Genomic DNA, 19575 nt, shown 5'->3' with positions numbered 1-19575 from the left:
TAATGTTTCCAACTTCACTTGTTCAAGGTTCCCTTGACAACATTTCATATCCCTATTTCATACTTAACATCCCTATCAACTCCCCCATTGTAAAATCTTTCCTTGATGTAATTCTTCTTCCTACGCCTCAACTACTTAGACCAGCTTGATCCAAAATACTTCCAAGTAAATTGTTCCACCTGCTCAACTTTATGAACTAATTCTTTTTGCACTCTAGACATGTGTAGTGGTCCATGCACCCTTTGGGATCCCAGTGAGCCTCTTGCTTGTCATTAGATTTCCCAGGGATCAAACCATCAGAGCTGACATAACACTCATGCCCACAGTTGGACTTGAACTGAAAACCTTAGGATTAGCAGACCAGCATGGCTGGCAACATTTAACTTTGACTTCCTATTTCTTAAATTCTTCATAACCTTTGCTGTTTTTATATTTACGCATTCTCATCAAATACCTATCAAACTGATTCTTTTAAGTGCTTAGCAATTATTTTTATCCTTTGGTTAACTAAAGATTTCCCATCTACAAACCTAACTGATTCTACAACTATGTAATCAATGGAAATTAAATATTATTCATAAATTTTCCATCTACTCCATTTCCTCCCATGCCTCTTTTACTATTTCATCAATAACTTTTTGAACCCAATAATTCATTATCCCAAGTGATTAAAATAAATATAATTCCCATACTAAAATACCTTTTATGATATTCATTTGTCAATTGATAGGCAATTTGTCCTGATATTTATGATTATCTTCCCTGCAAAATATACCAATGAATTCTGTTATGCAGGTGATGATCTACCTTGGCTTCATGCTGGCTGCTTTTGTAGCTGCCTTCTTCATCTCCGTCTGCTTTGAAGCACCAGCAGTTTCACTCCTCAAGATGGCTTTTCAAATGCCAAAATCAAACAACAAAACAAAATCACCCATCACCGACAGCTGTGCAAATGAAAATGACTGCAAACTATTCCCAAAGTGAGAGTAACAATAATGTTCCCTATCAATTTGGGGATGCATATTTAGGATGTGGGTACTTTTTTTTTCATTGCTATGAAAGACTGAATCACATTAATACACCATTTAAATTTACAAGGAATTTGTGAGTTCATAGTGAAAAAATAAGAGCATTAGGAAATACCTACAAACCCAAGTTGGAGATGGTGCACCATGGACCAAATGAATGAAGTAACCTCTCTCTTACTTTCAATATAGCTGGAGGAAAATAACATTACTTGGATAGACAATAATTGACACAATTTCATATTTCCTCAGAAATCACTTTAAAAATGATTTACCTTTGTCAAAACCCAAATAAATATACCAGCATTTAGTCAGCTAAAATTAAATGTAATTTATATTATGACATTTAAAATGTTGTACATTTCAGTAGATACTGATTTATCTACTAAAAGGAATGTGAAGCTTATAAAATGTGACTGTTTGTTATTTACCACTGTAAAATAAATAAAAATATTTTCATTTTGATATATTAGTAACAAGATCCTGGAAGAGTTCTGGCTGTGGATATTATTTGATCAAAACATAAACAAATCAGCTAACTAAGGTAGAAGAAAGTTGAATAACGTAGATTTTATACTTCCTCCATTATTGGTGAGTTTTATCATCCTATCGTTTCACCATTATACAAGCCAATTTTTCAATTAGGCTCCCCAGGTATGTTGGAAATTCAGGGGGTCAGGCTTGTAATGGCTAGAGAAAATAATTTTTGATACCCCAATATTTTCCTTGCATATCGTAGAAGGTGTCTTGACAAATAACTGTTCTTGGTAGCAATTGAACTTTGTTTGACAGTCAAAAATTAAGTACTGGCCGTGGTGGTGGCCAGCCAACATCCTTGCATACCAACCAGTTTGACTTACAACTAGGTGGGTTATCCACCACAAAAGGTTTGTGTGTTTGTAACTTTCCTTGTCGTCACTATCACGTTAAAAATACTTAGCAAGGGCAAAACTTCACTGTTTTTGGATTTATGCTAGATAAAGAAGGATCGCACCATTTGGGAGTTCGGTATGAAGAGTGTGTTTGTCACTTGTATGTGTGTTTTTCACTTTGGAAAATCGTATCAAAATTTTTTTCAATAACCTTATATGGGGAAGGGGTCATGACCAGTGATTCCTACTGAATACAAAAATCAAATGGTTTAAGTGGATATGCTAGTATCCATGTGTTTTACCTGTATATGTATTCATATGATTGAAGATGTTGAATGTAAGCATTTTAACAGTAAATCAATGATCAAAATGAAACAACTGAATTGGTTGTCAGAAAGAGGGTTGATCATCAAAAAATTGAAACCAAGATTATTGGCAGACATATAAGGATCCACATTGAATTAATTAGAAATGGTACTTGACAGAGGCTTAATAAGAATTGATAATCTTAGAATAGATACTTCCTCCAACCATGAGTTGTAGACGGGCTAGGTCAAACATGAACCCCTCAGACTTGGAATGTACTGCTGATGGAAAGAAGAGGCCAAAAGGTACATATGAAATTATCACTATTGAATTGCCTGGTTTCTAGGGTTTCCTGTGTTGTTCCATGAAGAATTTCCATTATTTATAGGCTCACCAGCCACCCAGCAGGCTTCTTAGGGTATTTTTGCATTAGGTGGACTTTGGTCTGTTCTTTGTCTCATGCTATGTGATTGGCCCAATCGATTATACTGCTGAAAGAATTTAAAGTGGCGGAGTGCTTATCTGTCTCTCTTGGCAAAATCTTTACTTCCCTTTTCACTTTAATTTATTTATATTGTTGCTCTAATTAGGAAGTCTATTTCATTAGCTGATTAGCTGTAAACCATTTTGTGGCATTGAAACAGATGAGGACTCAGGAAATTTACTTGGGAGAAATCTGCCACGACAGGAATGGCTATACGGGTAACAAGTTTTCCCTTGATATTGTTTTTGCTAGTCCTTTTTAGGGGAATTTTCATCTTTTTTCCTTGGAGTCTTCAGGATTTAAGATTGATGGCATCCATTTTGTTGGGAGGCTGCAGATGTTCTTTTTCAGAATTTAATGTCCATTTATTTCATCTTTCGTTCGTTTTATCATAATCTTCATTGCGATATGGTAAAGAATTAGGTGGCATATAGCTTGAATCACTTTTCCTTTGCATTTGACACATCCTAGCATAACCACCTTGACTCTAATGCTCTAAAAGATTCACAAGACAACAACTGCTTTTCCAAACCCCTAAACTATGGCATTCTAAATTCCATTATGTAATTAAAAATATGGTTAGAAAAATATTTTAAATTATTGTTTTTTTTGCAATTAAGTTTAGCATAAATATTGTATTTTCTATACAGTAGTATCTGCACTTACAACTGAACAGAGATAAAATCTGTATAATAAAAACAATCATTTATGCCACCAAACTGTAAGCACAAAAATATTAAAAAAAGTTAAATAAATTGATTACCAATTAATTTACCATGAAAATTGGGGATAGGGAAGGATCGTCCTAGGGTCAAGATGGAATGATTGGATGGAGAGTCCCATTAACAAATCATAAAAGACTTTCCCTTTTCCTGGATCTACCTGGGTAAAAGCATGTTGCTTCATGCAGTCTTAAAATAAAAGAAATTGAGCTCTAGAGCCTCATACATTAATAAAATAAAATTCAATCTCCCACAAACTACTGCAGAAGAGTGTTCTGGTTGAGAGGTTATGGTTAGTCACTGTCATGGAATTTCTATTCCCACAAGCCATCACAACAAATTTTGTTTTCATTGCAGGATGAGTGTTGCTTACTTACTACAGCTATAGGAGTTTTTATTTTATCAAGCGGTATTCACATTCATATATAGCTAATGTGAAACAGGACTTATTTTATTGATATGTCTTAGTTGCTTTGAACACCAAGCACATCATTTCAGTGAGTTTGAGAAAATTCATCACATACCAGGAAAGAGGAGTCCAACTTTGTTTCAATTATCATCACACAATAAATGAATCCTCCTAGATGGTAACCAAAATGAAAAGTGCTAAAATGTTTCCTCACTTGAATGATAATCTGTAAGATACCTGTTCAAAAAGCATCAAAACTGAAATCAGTCAAAGTTAAACATGATCATTGAGAATATCAGTAAGTACATATATAATTATAAAATACAGCAATTCATTATAAATATTTCATGCTTGTGGGTTGAAATTGTTCAAAATTCAATCATATCCATTGCGTCACCAAACTTGGTTGAAAAGGTCTAATAGCCAAGTAACCATTTTCTCTGGTGAAAATTTCTCTTAAATAAACCTTCCAATTTTAAAATGTGCACTAGGAATGTCAGGGCCTATTGGGTGTGGCTAAAGAATGGGAGGCTCAAGTTCACTTCCCAGTGACATAAAATATCCACAGCTTCACCCAGGCTGTTTTTCCTGTACCACATCACCTTCAGAGACCAAAGACAGTATAAGGAAAGGAGCCCCTATTTTTGATGCATGAATGTCACATGATTTTGAGGAAAGCTTTACCTTCTCATATCAAACCAATCTTTGGATTGATTACATTGAGTGGTATATCATCTTAAGCATTACTCCACATTTTTTCATAAAATACTTTTAGTAACGCTTCAAGTGAATGTCAGTATCCCTAATGTTAACAGGAATGCCACAAATTATCTTCGAAAAAGTGAGTTACTAATAGATTACCCCTCTAGTGGGTTCATGTAAACCTCAAAATGTCGGCAAAACTGATTAATGGCCTTTATGAATGGAACTATGGCCTGAATAACCAGTGGTGTAATATGATCATATGTCCTGGTTAAAAGAATCCTGTTTTATTTTCAGGCCAGGAACTCAGTATGCATTTGAAAACATTTCCTTTGAATGCACTCATCTCTTTTATGCATAAACTTAAATTTTAAATAATCCATAGTACGTAGCTGTTATAGACTCTACAAATGGTGGCAATTAGTAGAGTTAATCTTTTTTGGCAGCTTGACCATAAAACCATACAACTATTTATTATTCCTTAATTTTTACTACTTAATCAATGACAGATTACAATATGAGCATCACATACACTAATTGCATTCAAGTAATTGCATCTTAATACATCATCATCATTTTTCTGACTATTTTGATGAAGCGCTTACTCAACATTTCCATTGCTTACCTCTTTATCTCTCCTCATATTGTTCTGCTTTTATGTTTGCCACGCTTACATGATATTTCCAGGGAAATTACCCATGGAATCTTTGAGACAGGAAGGCAAAATTCTTGTGTGATGTAAGATAAAATCCTGAAGTAGATTAAGCATTCCCTTAAGCCATACACACCACACAAGCACAGAGATAGGATTTGGGCATTGCTTTAGTCCTGCATTTCCTTACATCACCATATTCACCCATTGCCAAGGCCTGACTGTTTAGAGACATTAAGAAAAAGTGAGATGTCTTAAAGGAACAAGAGTATTGGAAAATTATGATGACACTCGGTATCCAAGCATGTTGCACCAAACCTAAGATTGCCATTTCATTCAGACACTTTGATTCAGAAGGGCTTTCTTTTTTATATTATCAAACTAAATACAATAAGGGACCCTATTTTTTTCATTGGATGACATTAAAAATAAAGTAGAATAAATTGAGACTTATTACAGGCCATAAAATTGTAAATGAGGAAAAATCCACTAACACCATTCGTAATTTCTTAGTCTAGAAACAATAATTTAAATATAATTATTTAAAAACACTTTCTCCTGTTTTTTCTTTGATATTAATTAATACTGAATCTGCAATTTTTAAAATTCATGACTCTGTAAATATTACTCTTAATATACATAAGCTGATAATCAATTCTCAGACTAAAAATAAGTCATTTCCATCATTACTGTTCAGCTAAAAGTAACAAGCGAGAGTTATTACTTTCAGATTCACAACGCAATCAAACATTTTAACCTAAACATTATGATGATTGCATACATTAACATGTCTTTCATGCAGATTTTACAATTTAAGAGGATGAGTTTCATAAGGATGAAAAAGTAGTGTACCAAACGTTTTGAGAGAAATTTGTATTGAAAGATAGAATGGGAATTAAGGCATTGACACTCTACAGCGAAATGGTTTTGGAAAGTCAAGGTGAAAAGAATAGTAATCAATAGGAAAATTTCCATTTCATTGATTGTTGGTTAAGGTACATGTTACAAAACTCACAGTATAAGTTAATTTTTACAAAAGTTTAATAACTCTTATCATTAATTAGTTAAGTTAGTTTATGATCAGTGGAATTAACCTTAGTATTAACCACACCCAAGTCGGGAAAACATAAGTTTTAAACTAACTTTTGCACCAATATAATATCAATTATAAATGCGCATAATAAAATATGACAAAACAGACACAGGACATACATTATTGATTTAATTCACTTAACAAGAAATGTTTATCTAATTATTTCCAGCTCACAGTGGCCCCACAAAAATAGTACATAAGATAATATAAATTCAAATTATATTAAGTAATAACACCAAGCATATGGATTTTGTACAATATGATAACATCATATATTTTACAAACTGCCCAAGTTGAAAGTTGATTTAAAAAACAGTAATACTGCTTCAATAATCACAAATTGAATAACATTTTCTAAAATTTCTTTTGTAACATTTTGACAATCAGATGCAGTGTATGAGTCACAGATTATTTCACCCACCACCAATGAGAGGTAATTCAATTCCAATAATCCGTCCTTATATAAAAAAAAGCACAAGAAATGAAAAAAAAATTAGATGCAAAAGGCACTCTTTCAAAGGGTATGGATTCAATGAGCATTATCAGCCAACAGTTAAGTATTTGTCACAATACATATATTAATTCCATGAAAGGAAGAGAGAGCCCCTTATTCCGTGGCACAGCAAAAAAATTCTCTCATTGGCTTTTACCTTCTAGGAAATACTTGGCTGGGAGAAAATATTCTTAGCATTAATATTTGGGTTCAAATCATACAATTAAAATGAGAAGACGGTACAATGCTATCACCATTAAAGCGAGATATTCCTGACCTCGGCAATCATGAACATTCACTCAGACAATGTGTGAGCAAAATGTCACTAACCCCAAATTTAAATGAAGATGAAAGTGGTGCTTTCAAGCGTGGCATGGTGGGAATCATCCACATCGAACTTAGAAAAACACTTCATGATCCATTATATAAATTCATTTGAATGGTCCAGCTATTGACTAGAGGGAAGTTGAAACCATGGCCATGTTAAAAACACCAGCTTTTTCCAAGGTCATTAGATATTTAAGTTAGATATGATTAAGTTGGATACTCAATGGAAAGGCAAGATGGAAAGACACAGTAATCAACCCGAAGGTCGGTTTAGTAGGTGATGGTAGAGTTCACCCTGTGCTAAGCCTGACGGCGTGTGAAATTCACACATCAGGGTAGGGGGGCCAGTTCCTTTCCCTGTGCCGGTTATGGTTTCCCAGGAAGACCTAGTATTCAAAAATCACATAGCTTGGGTGGAGCTGCAGTTGCCCAGAGAGCATTGCCCGGGAATCGAACCCGGGACCCTCCGGTCAGCAGTCCAAAGCTCTACCCACTGGACTACCGCGACCCACACATACACATTCAAACATGAAATCCTGCCAAACGGCAAACAAATACTCATTTATATAGAAACAGATATAAGGAAACTTATATCTGTTTCTATATAAATATGTATATAAATAAATATATATATAAATATATAAATATATATATATATATATATATATATATATATATATATATATGTGTGTGTGTGTGTGTGTATATATATATATATATGTGTGTGTGTGTACATTATATATATATATATATATATATATATATATATATATATATATATATATATATATATATATATATATATATATATATATATATATATATATGTGGCTCATGGTAGTCCAGGAGTAGAGCGTTGAAATACTGACCGGAGGGTTCAGGTTTGATTCCTGGGCAAACACACACACATATATATTCATATATATATGCATGTATGTATAACATATATATATATATATATATATATATATATATATATATATATATAGAAATACATATATATAAATATATATTCATATATATGCAAGCATATATATATGTGTATACACACACACACAAACATACACATAAGGAATACATATACATATAAGGAAAAGGAGGGATATGTGCACATATAAAAGAAAACACAGAGCATCGGCCCAGCAAGTCGAAAGATCCATGGTTCAAGTTCCAGTCAAGGAAATATTTTTGCACTTGTGATCTGCTTGTTTCCGCAGTATGTCATATATGTATACTCCCAGCCCATAAGACGCCTGCCGATTTTAGATCATATTTTGGAGCTGAATTGTTTCATCTTCGAATGCTAAGTATTTTGTCCATGTCACTGAGTCATTACGCTAGGAAACTTTAAACTGACATACAAAAAATATGCTAAGAGAAATTCTGATTTAACCACAGAGGCTAACCTGCATTATTTTAACTTTATTTGTAATTTTAAGGATCTATCGCTCACAACAAGCATGTATAATTGCATCACTTTGGAGTGTGGGCATATATTTAAATTACTGAATCATGCACATTTTTAAAATGTTGTGTGGAGGTCTCTAATTATCAATCAAAATACATTGGAAGCATGAAGTAGCCAATTCCCTAAGACCATAGGCATATTATAAACATGTTCCATGGCCTATGACTTTCCAGAGACACCTAAAAATTCACCTTTTACTGCCATTATAATTTGAAATACCAATTCTCACTATGATTAGATTCATGAAATACATAAAATAAATGTCACGATTACAATCACCCACTAAGGTTTGATACGGTCAACAAATTCAACAAGGTGCTTTCAACCCACTCCATCACTTTACATGCCGATTAGAATTCCTCTTTAACCAAATGTGAATTTAATAAGACAAGAGTTCGGTTTTTGATTTCATAACTATACAGGAAATATAGCAACGGCAGAAGATGAAATTTTGCAGATAAAATTCATGCTGTTTTGCTCATGCAACTCCTTGGTGCAATGATAAATGATTTTTAAAAGAAACTTCATCTTCATTATAAAAATGACTGGAAAGTAAAATTTATACTTCAGTCTTGGCTTACCATATAGAACAATGACAATTATGGTGTTATTTACATAGTTAAAATACCCATTATTAAGACACTCAATGGGCTACTGATTACTGCTATGAAGATAAGTAAATAAATAACCATTACTCACAGAACATTACAAAAATACAATCTTAAAAATGTACTTTTTTAGTATTTAAGGTGAAAGTTAAGGGCCTTCTTAATTACACAAGCATACCTTTAAAATTTATATAAATGATGTCAGAAACAATTACTGCTGGAATCTATCAACTACGAAAGAGAAATTTGAACCAGATTCAATCACACATCTAATTTTCAAACATATTTTCCATACACATCAACTAAATATTCAAACTCAACAAAATAAATACCATTAACCAAATCAAATTGATTTTGATAGTGGTCTAATGCTTACAAGTTCACCTGATGGAATTTCATTCCAATCAGGAAATATATGGAAAGATTGGTACATGGCTGAGCGTATTCTACAACAACTACATCAACAAAACCTTAAGTTTTTCACAGAAAAACTAATTTCTGACAAAAAATAATCAGAACTGAGATAATAATGACAATCAATCTACAATAACTTAAAAAAATGTAAACTAAACATACACCTGAATGAAAGAGGTGGAGTTTAAGAGTGATGTGGACTTGATGAAGGAACCTTGACCATACAATGTTCCTGGACTGTTACTTCAAAAAATACGTTGACTTCTAACCATCTCATCATTAAGCAATGTTCTGAGAGCTCATAATCATTTCCTAACATGCATTTAATGCACAATTTCATTTCCCGAAATGGGAGAAAAATGAAGATTGGTACAAGTCCTTAAATTGCTATGTGATCCACATCATTTACTGTAGTCACTATTTCCTAAACATAATAATATAATCAATCAGGGATTTAATTTTTAACACTTCCAATTTATCACAAAGCATGTCATGGTTCATTAGCTAATTATGAACTTACCACATAAAAAAGCATATCCTTCAAAATATAATATGTAACAGTTCAAACTAAATGTGGAGTACTAATGAATGATCAGGCTGACACAGGCACATATGAAGATGACATGTGCTGACGCTGGAGTGCAGAAGCAGCAGCTGCACCCAGCCGAAGGTTAGATGCTGCTGTCTCTTCTTCCATCGCAAGCCTTGCTCTGTACATTTCCAATGTATGACCGATGGTAGCTTCAGAATATCGACATGCTTCTGACCCACAAGTGCAGGTGAAGGACTTACACTTGATGATCCAAAATTTCTCACCATAATCAAACCTGAGAATCATATTTAGTTTTATATTAATTATTTATCACAAAATACATTTACATTTAGAAAAATAACGGAGTGCCCTTTGCTGTTCTGATTTATACAATTGAATACTATAAACAAGTATTCATGCACAAAAAAAAACCTTGCCATTTCAATTCTGCTTGACATAAATTAGCACATAATTGAAGTCCAACAAAAAATCCCTTTAAGCAAAGTCATAGAATGTGTATAATTTTTAGCATGGATAAATTAAAATTCAAACCTGTACAAAATTCAATATTCAGCACTTCTAAATTGAAATTTGCCATCACAATTCAATCCTATGGCTCAAATATTCTAGTTAATTTCAAAATATTTTTTCGAGGAATTGTTTCATTAAGCATTTTAATGTAGCAGAGTTTTTGGGTGTATAATCAAAAGGGAATGGCATAATAGAACTTATTTATTAGCTAGGAGTTGTAGAAAGGTAACCTATCCCACATTGGTCATATTATTTGCTATATTAGCATACCCGAGTACAACCATTTTATTCTGTCCCTACATTTTATGCTTGGCGAGTGAATTAGGCAGTTAAAAGATGAGCCATGCTTTAGTGCGCATGGTGGATTCAGAATGGAGAGCCTCCTTAAGGTAGGCAAGGTGGTAAGATGAACTTATGCCATCCAAAAGAGGAGTGAGTAACAAAAACTATTTACAAGAAAATAAAACAATTCACTCATTTAAACTTTTTCACATATTCACAATATAAAATTTTACATGCAACTAACAGTTTCCCTCTCATGGGCAGAGAAAATATGAATTTGTCAATTAACCAACAGCTATAAAAAAAACAGCCTTAAGGCTAACATATCTTGTACATTAAAAACACTATGTTCAGCATTTATTCAAAAGCACATCTCAGTACATTAAATAGTTGCAGAATTGCATAGAGGCAAAGTCATGCCTACTGTTCTACCTACCAAAATTAGGGGTCTTTTTTATTCTAAATCCATAACATTATTTTTCAATTACTATAAAATATTTCTTTCATTTTACAGAGCAAAAAGTAAAACAAGTATTAAGATGATATGCTTGGCATCAAAAACAAATAGCCACTTCTGAGCTGTGAACATTCAAACACTAAATATAATTTTGAAAACTTAAGTAGGCATTAATTTTCTTAAATTGCTTTGCTGATTAATCATAACTGAAAATACTTTCCTCCAAACTGCAGCATTAAAAAAACTTGAATTATTAATATGTAGGCTCCATGTGACTTAAGACTTTTTGAACAAATAAAATAATCACAATTTTACAGTTATAAGATGTCATGATATGAAAATTTAATTTCTTTATGACTTCCTGATTACTTTGGACCTACATCAATCTACTTTTTTGAACCCTTGGATTTAAAATGACACAAAATGATTTTAAAGTCGTTTCCATAGACAGAAGGTAATGATTTTACTGAAAAATTAGTGTTTATGGAATAAACATATTGCTAAAATGTAAAAAATATTATTAAACTCAGAAAAAGATTTTCTCAGCATTTTGAAAAATGAGGCTACTGGCATTTAGCAATGGAAATACTCACCCAAGTTCTTCATCAGGTAATATATCTCTGTTGGCAAAGAACGCGATTCGTGGGAAATGAGGATCTTGATGTTCAACAAACACTTTTACTGGTTGCAAATTTGGTGTGCACATATGATTAATAAATCTTGCAACATTTCCATATCGACGTGCATCAATACAGTATGTTTCTCCATCCTAAAAATAAAATATTAACATCTTTATTAAATATTACTGAGCATGCTGTCATTACTTTTTTTCTCCCTACATAAATGCTTCAGATTGAAACAAATTTTCAGCCTATACAATGAAAGACCTTTAATTACAACAGTGATAAACAATGACACTGCTCAAAAAATACCATTAATACTTAGGAATTCTTGTCACTGAATGCACAGCACAGCTTTACATAAAAAAATGCAGGAATCATTTCAAGAACCTATATTATTTTTTTCAAACATCTGAATTTGCACAAAACAAAGCTATCAGTAAAATCCTTAAGTTCCATGTCATAGTAAATGTCTTTTGGTTAACATATAATCCTTCAAGAGAACATGTAGGCACTCTTTCCTGTCAATTACATTATCTTCATTTACATTTCCACTTTTGCAGCAGTTTTTCTTCTTAAAAAGGGCCATACCACCAATTATATCTATACCCTAAAATCTGTTGAAACCTACCATTTAGACATCATCTGACTCATATTATTACCAAACATCTATGTTTAATCTAAAAAGGAAAAAAAGACTTCACAAAAAGACACACTCCAATTCGTGATATTTGGTTAAAGGTTTCTACTGTTGGGATGTACATCAGTGGTCAAGAAACCCTGTTAAAGATATTTAAATAATACCAATGAGATTTGTGTGAAACCCACGATTTACCTTTTTGCCCAGATTTACACCAAAATCTTATTTCTACAATGGTTTAGTACACAGTGTAATAATTGCTACCTCCCGTACGCTCAGTGCTAACTAAAGTGTTCTGAGGCAGCTGGCATGTGAAATTAGAAAAAAAATTCTGGTTGACCACGTGGAGCCATTGGCCAATGGACAATATATGAAGAATCCTGTCTAAAGCAGGAAGGGAGTGCTGTTAGCATGCGTATATAATTCATTTTGCACTTCATTTTTCATTTCTTGATGGTGAAATTACCCAGTTCCTTTTGTGCTTCCTACTGCTGTGACTTGAATAGTAATCTTGTAATCGACCATTAATGTGAATAGCAATCTTGCAACCTAGACACCTACAGAGAGGAATACTTAATTGTGGAAAGTGCCAAATAGTTTATAATACATGTGTACTTACATACCCAAGTTGAAATATCTATTGTAAACCCCTCTGAGACTGGAGTATTTTAATGCTTTCTGTTGCCTCCTGTGAGATTTTTAAATGGCAGGTTAAACTTCAAATGCTTAAATTACAATTTAAGCTTATAATTTGGTATAGATTTTAACACTTAAATATGGTTTAGTTATGCTATGTTGTAGGCTGATGTTTTCTGATCTAAATGCTATGGAAATTCACCTTGTTATCCAGATCAAACAGATATGAATCATCCTCACGTTGATCAGCTTCTGAGTCTGAAATTATTTCCCCAATGTATCTGAAAGTAAAAGCAAATGTGCATAAAATATGTATATTTGCTGAATTAATACATTATTAATGCAGGGAAACATTTGTTTAGATTTTAATATGATCAATGCATTACTTTTAAGCATTAAATTTCCATTTTATTTCTTACAGAATTTTATGCGTGTACTACAAAAGTTACAGGCAAGGTTTTGGGCTTTAGTTGGTGGAGGAATTCCTCCAAGGTAAGGGTAAAAAGCACAAGGCTATTCAACTAAATAATTTAGCGACACATAAACATAGTCTCAATGACATGCATTATCATCCAGTGATAGAATGCTTCGAAAATTTCCTTTTTTATGCTGGTGAGGGAGTGGAAGGAAGATAAAGGAAAGGAGGTGGGAAGTAACCTCTTAATAACCATTGGTGTCAAATAAATAGAGGAATAAGAAAGGTAAACAACATCATTAATTACCTCAAATTTGTCCAATTTAAAAAAAAATTCCCATCTCTAAATCCTCCACACATTTAACTAGTGTTCTTTTATTTCAGTGTGCAACATATCTGATGTGAAGTTACTGGAATGTTTGTTTTTCAATGGGTGTTTAGCAAATTAGGAGTTATAATTCTCTTCCTTGCGAAACATGATTGGTATTCCCTTGTCCTTCATTCAAGCACCCGATTGTTTGATGAGAATAGTATAGCAGCCTGCACCATTGATTTTATAGCTCCCACTTCATTGCATTATGTCTTTGGAAGAACCTATTGCATTATGATCCGCCCTTATCTTCCTTGCTCTCTCACAGCAAGCATACATAAGGAAACTGCTGAATGCCAATAAACTACTTGTGGGATTGCAGTAGGTTTTCACTTGTATCACATTAAATATGTTGAAATTACAGGTTTATTATTTTTATGATGACAGAATGCATGAACTGGTTTTACACTTGAGTTGAAAAATTTTACTGCAAGAAAAAGCTTTGAAATTTCTTCTAGAATCTATAGACTTTTTTAAAATGTGAAATTTTTCATTGATGGTGAGCACATAATAGCTTCTTCGGTGCTTTGAAGAACTGTGGTCGTTACTTTTGCAGTTTGGGACAATTAGGAAAAAAAATGTGATTCAGTATCAAATTGGATTAAAACAGCGATGAATGTTTTAAACTTAAGAATGCTGCAGCTCATTGAGTAGTTTAGTGGACTATGATGCCTCTGAAGAAAATGTAAGATGAGGTAAATTATGGGATAAGGTTTCACTACTCAGCGTGGTATGTATTGAAAACTCTATGATAGCTAACTTTAAGATTTCTCTATCAGTACTTCCAAGTCAGGAGGACTGTGGGAATCTGAAATTGCACATACTGAATCCACAGATGCAGGAATGTTTTACTTTATATGCCACACAAGAAACGATGAATTAAACAGAATTAATAAGGATAAATTGGATGGCTCACATGACCTACACTTGGCATTCATGACAAAGGTTCACTATTGTAAAGTTATATTATTTCATATAATAAAAATTTATAATTGCTTGTGATTTCCTTAAACAATTTTAAAAGATATAACATTACATCTTCAAGGGCACAGTTTGTGAAATACTACTTTAAAATGTTGAGCATGCATGGTACAATCAAATGAACGCTGAAACAAAATTCAATTCTTACTCGCAAACATAGCTTCCTTTAGGAATCATCCTCAATGTACGAACACCCCAGCCTTTCGTAGAAGTTCTGAATAATTGCATTCGAGCTGTCAGTCCATGTTGAATCACTCTGTTATGACAAGTCACACGATTACAGAGGCATGCCTGATTGCATTCAAAAATCATTGGAGGATCTGCAAAATGTAAGAAATGATCATGTATATGATTAATTATAAACTTCACCACCTGTAACAGTTAACAACGAAACACCCAAATTTTATTTTGGTAGTATTTGTTGTATTGTAAACAATTGTTTCTCAAATTTGCTAAAATAGGTAATTTCATATCTCAACATTTTCAAAAATAATTTTGGAAACAGCATTTATTGACTTGCTCGTGTGACATTAGGAAATAGACAAACTTATCGCTAAACCTAATTGAATCAAGAAAAATACCAGGGTCATGATCTCCAGGACTGGGAGCAAGAGCTTCAAATTGTGAGAATATTATTTTCATTGTTAAATTATGTGATAGACAGAAAAAATTACAACATCATTATGCAAATATAATTCAACATATTCCAAGATACTGCAGGAGATGCCATGACAGTAACTTTCAACGGAATCTTCCGCCAAGTGTGAATTATACTGCAACAATATCAGGGTGTAAAAATCTTTTGCCTTGACCAGCATTCGAGCCTGGATCCCTCGATGTCCAGCCGAGTGCTTTAGCCAGTTAAGCAACCGAGGTATCCTCTTACACTCCAAAATTTTGAGGGCTTTAAAGGAACAAGATGTTGTGACGAAATACCATACATACAATGTCACAGGCATTCGTAGTCGTGCGCGACGCGCCACAGTCCACGAGGTTAAAGCCAACTTTAAACACAATGGTGTTTTACCTTTGACAAATTCCAAGAAACTGTGGGAGATGCCGCAGCAGTAACCAGGTTCGAATCCTGGCCACGGCAAATGATTTTTACATCCTGAAATCGTTGCATTGTTATTATTCAACATCTTAAACACCCTTTGCATTGTGGATTGTAAGATTTGAATACAGGATATGAATAACGAAAGAAATTAGAATAGTTCATTAGTTTTAGTATGAAGTGAAGACAAATGACAACACACTAAGAATACTAAAAAAATATCAAATAACGTTGAAATATCATTACAACTTTAATAAATACAACAGTGAACATCCTAAAACATTCCAATCTTACAAAATTTTTATACCGATTTATACTAAGAAGCAACCTGAATCCCATAACACATGCTGAAGGGACACAAAAGAGTTCCCATACAAAACTTCTGCCAGACCAATCCTAGAATACAGTACAAAGGTTTAGGCCCATTGGGGTAAAACTCCTTTAATTGAGGGGAGGCAGACTGGAATAGACCCAAGAAATGTGTTAAAGCATTTCCAAAAACTGAGCTTTAGAGGAATGGCTAAAATATGAGGATTGCAGGTGATTATCTTAGACCCTTGTGAATTTTAATCAGGGTATTTCCGTTTCCTCAGCTGATGCTCATATATATATGTGTATGCCGATTTTGAATGTAAACCAACTTGGGTTACTACAATATCACACAGCCTGCTTGTAACTTAATTTACTGACAATATAAACAGATTTCAAATTCCATTATAACTCAAATGATTTACAATATGGACATATGACTTTAATAATTTTCATAGTTTGGAATTTTCAACAGGTCATGTAGTCATTCCATCACATTACTATGCAATAATTTATCAAAAAGTACTTGACCCCATTCATTTCAAAATCCTACGCTTTAGTAAAACATGATTGCCATGCCCTGAGACATTGTGCCTTGGATGCAAATCTTTAGGTGGCACACTCACCAGCAAAGTTGAACTCTGGCACCAACTTTCCTTCTTCATCATACCAGCACCGTACACTGCTACTTGCACAAAGACAACCTTTGTTTCCATCTATAGTGCCATCCTCCATCTCTTCACTTTCTTGCCCAAAACCACCTAAACAGCAACCCCAACCACTTCTTGCCTCAACCTTTTCCCCATTCATCCATTTGTCCCCATCATCACCACACTTGCAGGAGTGAAGAGAGGAAATTGATCGGTCAATGCGGATGTCTGATGTTAAACAGTTTTCACTTATGTAAGTGAAATCTCTAGGAGGTCCAAGGGGCTCATCTGAATTTTCATTCTCTATTTCATTAACACACTGAACTGGATTGACTTCTCTTCCTCTTGATATGTCACTGAAAATGTAAAGGTGAACTCATAAAATTGAATCAACACCATAAAATTAGTCTATTATTACGGTTGATTCAACTGAGCGATACAAGTAGGCAACAGAATTGAAATACATATTGACTGGAATCAATTTCCTATGCATAAATAAATGTCTATTTAGAAAATGACTCAAATATAACGATGGTACTATTTGAAATAAGCAGTTGTATTTCCATGATTTTTTCATGTTTCATAAACTGAAATTGATTTTTTATGGCAAAAATTAATCAGCGAATATTCCTCAAAATAAAATTGCCACTGTAGACTGGCAAGCAAATTTTGATCTGGACATCAGGATTGGCAGGTGATATTCATACAATAACAGACAAATGGGCAATTGCCAATATCATACACATGAAGATCTGCGAATATTCCCTCATCTTTGGGTAAACTCCATATCTTAGTACATATTCTCCAATACTATGCCAGAAGTTACGGAGTCATAATAATTGTATTTCGTTTCCCAAGATTTTCATTTGAAGTCCTTTGAGTACATTTGTGATGGTCTAGTAATGTGACATATTTAAAGAAGAATGACAATATATTTTTCAGTCCAAATCTTTGTTAGGCCATTTAAGAATACATTGAGGGTCATACAAATGTAATTTGTGATTTGAATGACTCATTTTTCCATGAATTATGCACACAGACATATTTGGGTAATATTTTTATGGCGTTGCAACATCCTTATACTTAATCCAAAGCCAATTAGATGCTCAACCAAAACGATGTCATGACAATCTGGAGCCATTACTCGTATTTTTACCCAATTAAAAAAACAATGTTAAAATTTTTAAAGTTATATTAATTAAATTCAAATTCACATAAACAGTTGAATTTTGCAAAATAAATAAATAAAACCAACAAATTGTGCCAATTGATAATGTATCCACTTGGCAAAGTGATTCCAAGTATCTCATGTATAATTATGCTCAATTTGTAAGGGAATTTTAAAAAAATTTTATTTTGAATTGTGTTTTAAATTGCTTTTCGCTAAATATTACATTTTTATACTTTCTCCCAAAGGAAATTTTATTTAAAGCAACTCTCCAAATTTTTAAGACAATATGCAAACCAGGTGACATGATTGTTACTTTTTAATACTAAGTAATAATGACAGTGTAAAGCAAAATATGTACTTAAAATTGGCTTTATAACGGACATTAAATATGTTCCCACCACAAAAAGATAGAGATGAGGCCAGTAGAGTGGCTAGAAAATTTGAAAAACTACTTAAAATTGGATTCCCACACATGCTTTATAGAGATAGGGATAGAACGCAACCGACTTTGTTAATATCCTTGGAGTTGGCTGGAGTGGTGACTCGACTAGGGCACGAAGCTGGGCGTTCAGCTGAATCGCTCGAGCCGCATCTGTCATCTGGGAATCATCCGGTGCTACTGGCGCTGATTCGCCCGGTGGAAAACAGCAATCCAGAGGAGTTTCACCTTCTCGGTTGCGCAGATCTGTACGAGCACCTCTTGCCAGCAGGAGTACAACCACTTCATAGTTGTTTTGGCGAGCAGCCACATGACTGAAGGCATAAAGATTTTTTGCATGCTATTAAATGAAACAAAAAAAAAGATGAATCAATGAAAGAAATATTGCATTGTGACTTACAGTGGAGTGTCTCCATGGGCATTAGCACAGTTAACCCAACATCCATGATTAAGCAAGATCTCAGAGACTTCAAGAGAGCCTGAGAAAGCAGACCAATGAAGAGCTATGTTTTGCTCTGTATCTCGCACTAGTGGATCTGCTCGCTTGGATAGAAGAAACCTAAGAATAGTAACACAAGAGCCTGAAGTAATGTGCCTTATCTTAATACAGAAAAACATTTTAGAATAAGAATATGACCATAATTAGTTATTGGAACTTATGTTTACCTAACAACATCCAGGTGTCGATGCTCACAACCCCAAACCAAAGGTGTCCAGCCACCATCATCCTGAGAATCTATAAAAGACCTTGGTTGTGGAAGTGGAGTTGGAGAACTTGGCTTGCTAGAATTTCTAGCTTGGTTGTAGCTGGCAGATAATGGGCTGCCTGCAGCAATAAGTTCTTGGGCAGCTTCAAGATTCCCACTCTTAGATGCCAAATGGAGAGCAGTCATTCCTTCACTACCCTGCGGGG

General features: G+C 33.7%; 1 protein-coding gene and 1 pseudogene across 2 annotated transcripts in view; one reads left to right on the top strand and one right to left on the bottom strand.

Moving 5' to 3' along the window:
- LOC139692590 (nose resistant to fluoxetine protein 6-like) overlaps positions 1-2620 on the top strand; it is a 71945-nt pseudogene extending 69325 nt beyond the window's left edge.
- Positions 2621-8169: 5549 nt separating this feature from the next.
- G9a (histone-lysine N-methyltransferase G9a) overlaps positions 8170-19575 on the bottom strand; it is a 38018-nt gene continuing 26612 nt past the window's right edge. For both annotated transcript variants that reach the window (XM_071593826.1, XM_071593834.1), the window contains exons 12-19: positions 19329-19567; positions 19063-19221; positions 18731-18976; positions 17029-17408; positions 15188-15359; positions 13476-13554; positions 11971-12146; positions 8170-10402 (exon numbers count right to left, since the gene is read on the bottom strand). In XM_071593826.1, the coding sequence (XP_071449927.1) occupies positions 10168-10402; positions 11971-12146; positions 13476-13554; positions 15188-15359; positions 17029-17408; positions 18731-18976; positions 19063-19221; positions 19329-19567 (1686 nt within the window). In that variant the 3' untranslated portion in view covers positions 8170-10167. The remainder of the gene's footprint in view (positions 10403-11970; positions 12147-13475; positions 13555-15187; positions 15360-17028; positions 17409-18730; positions 18977-19062; positions 19222-19328; positions 19568-19575) is intronic.

This window comes from Hetaerina americana, unplaced genomic scaffold (assembly GCF_022747635.1).
Source record: "Hetaerina americana unplaced genomic scaffold, ioHetAmer1.1.p SCAF_1, whole genome shotgun sequence".
NCBI lineage: Eukaryota > Metazoa > Arthropoda > Insecta > Odonata > Calopterygidae > Hetaerina > Hetaerina americana.
This window is presented reverse-complemented; position numbering and strand designations above follow the sequence as displayed.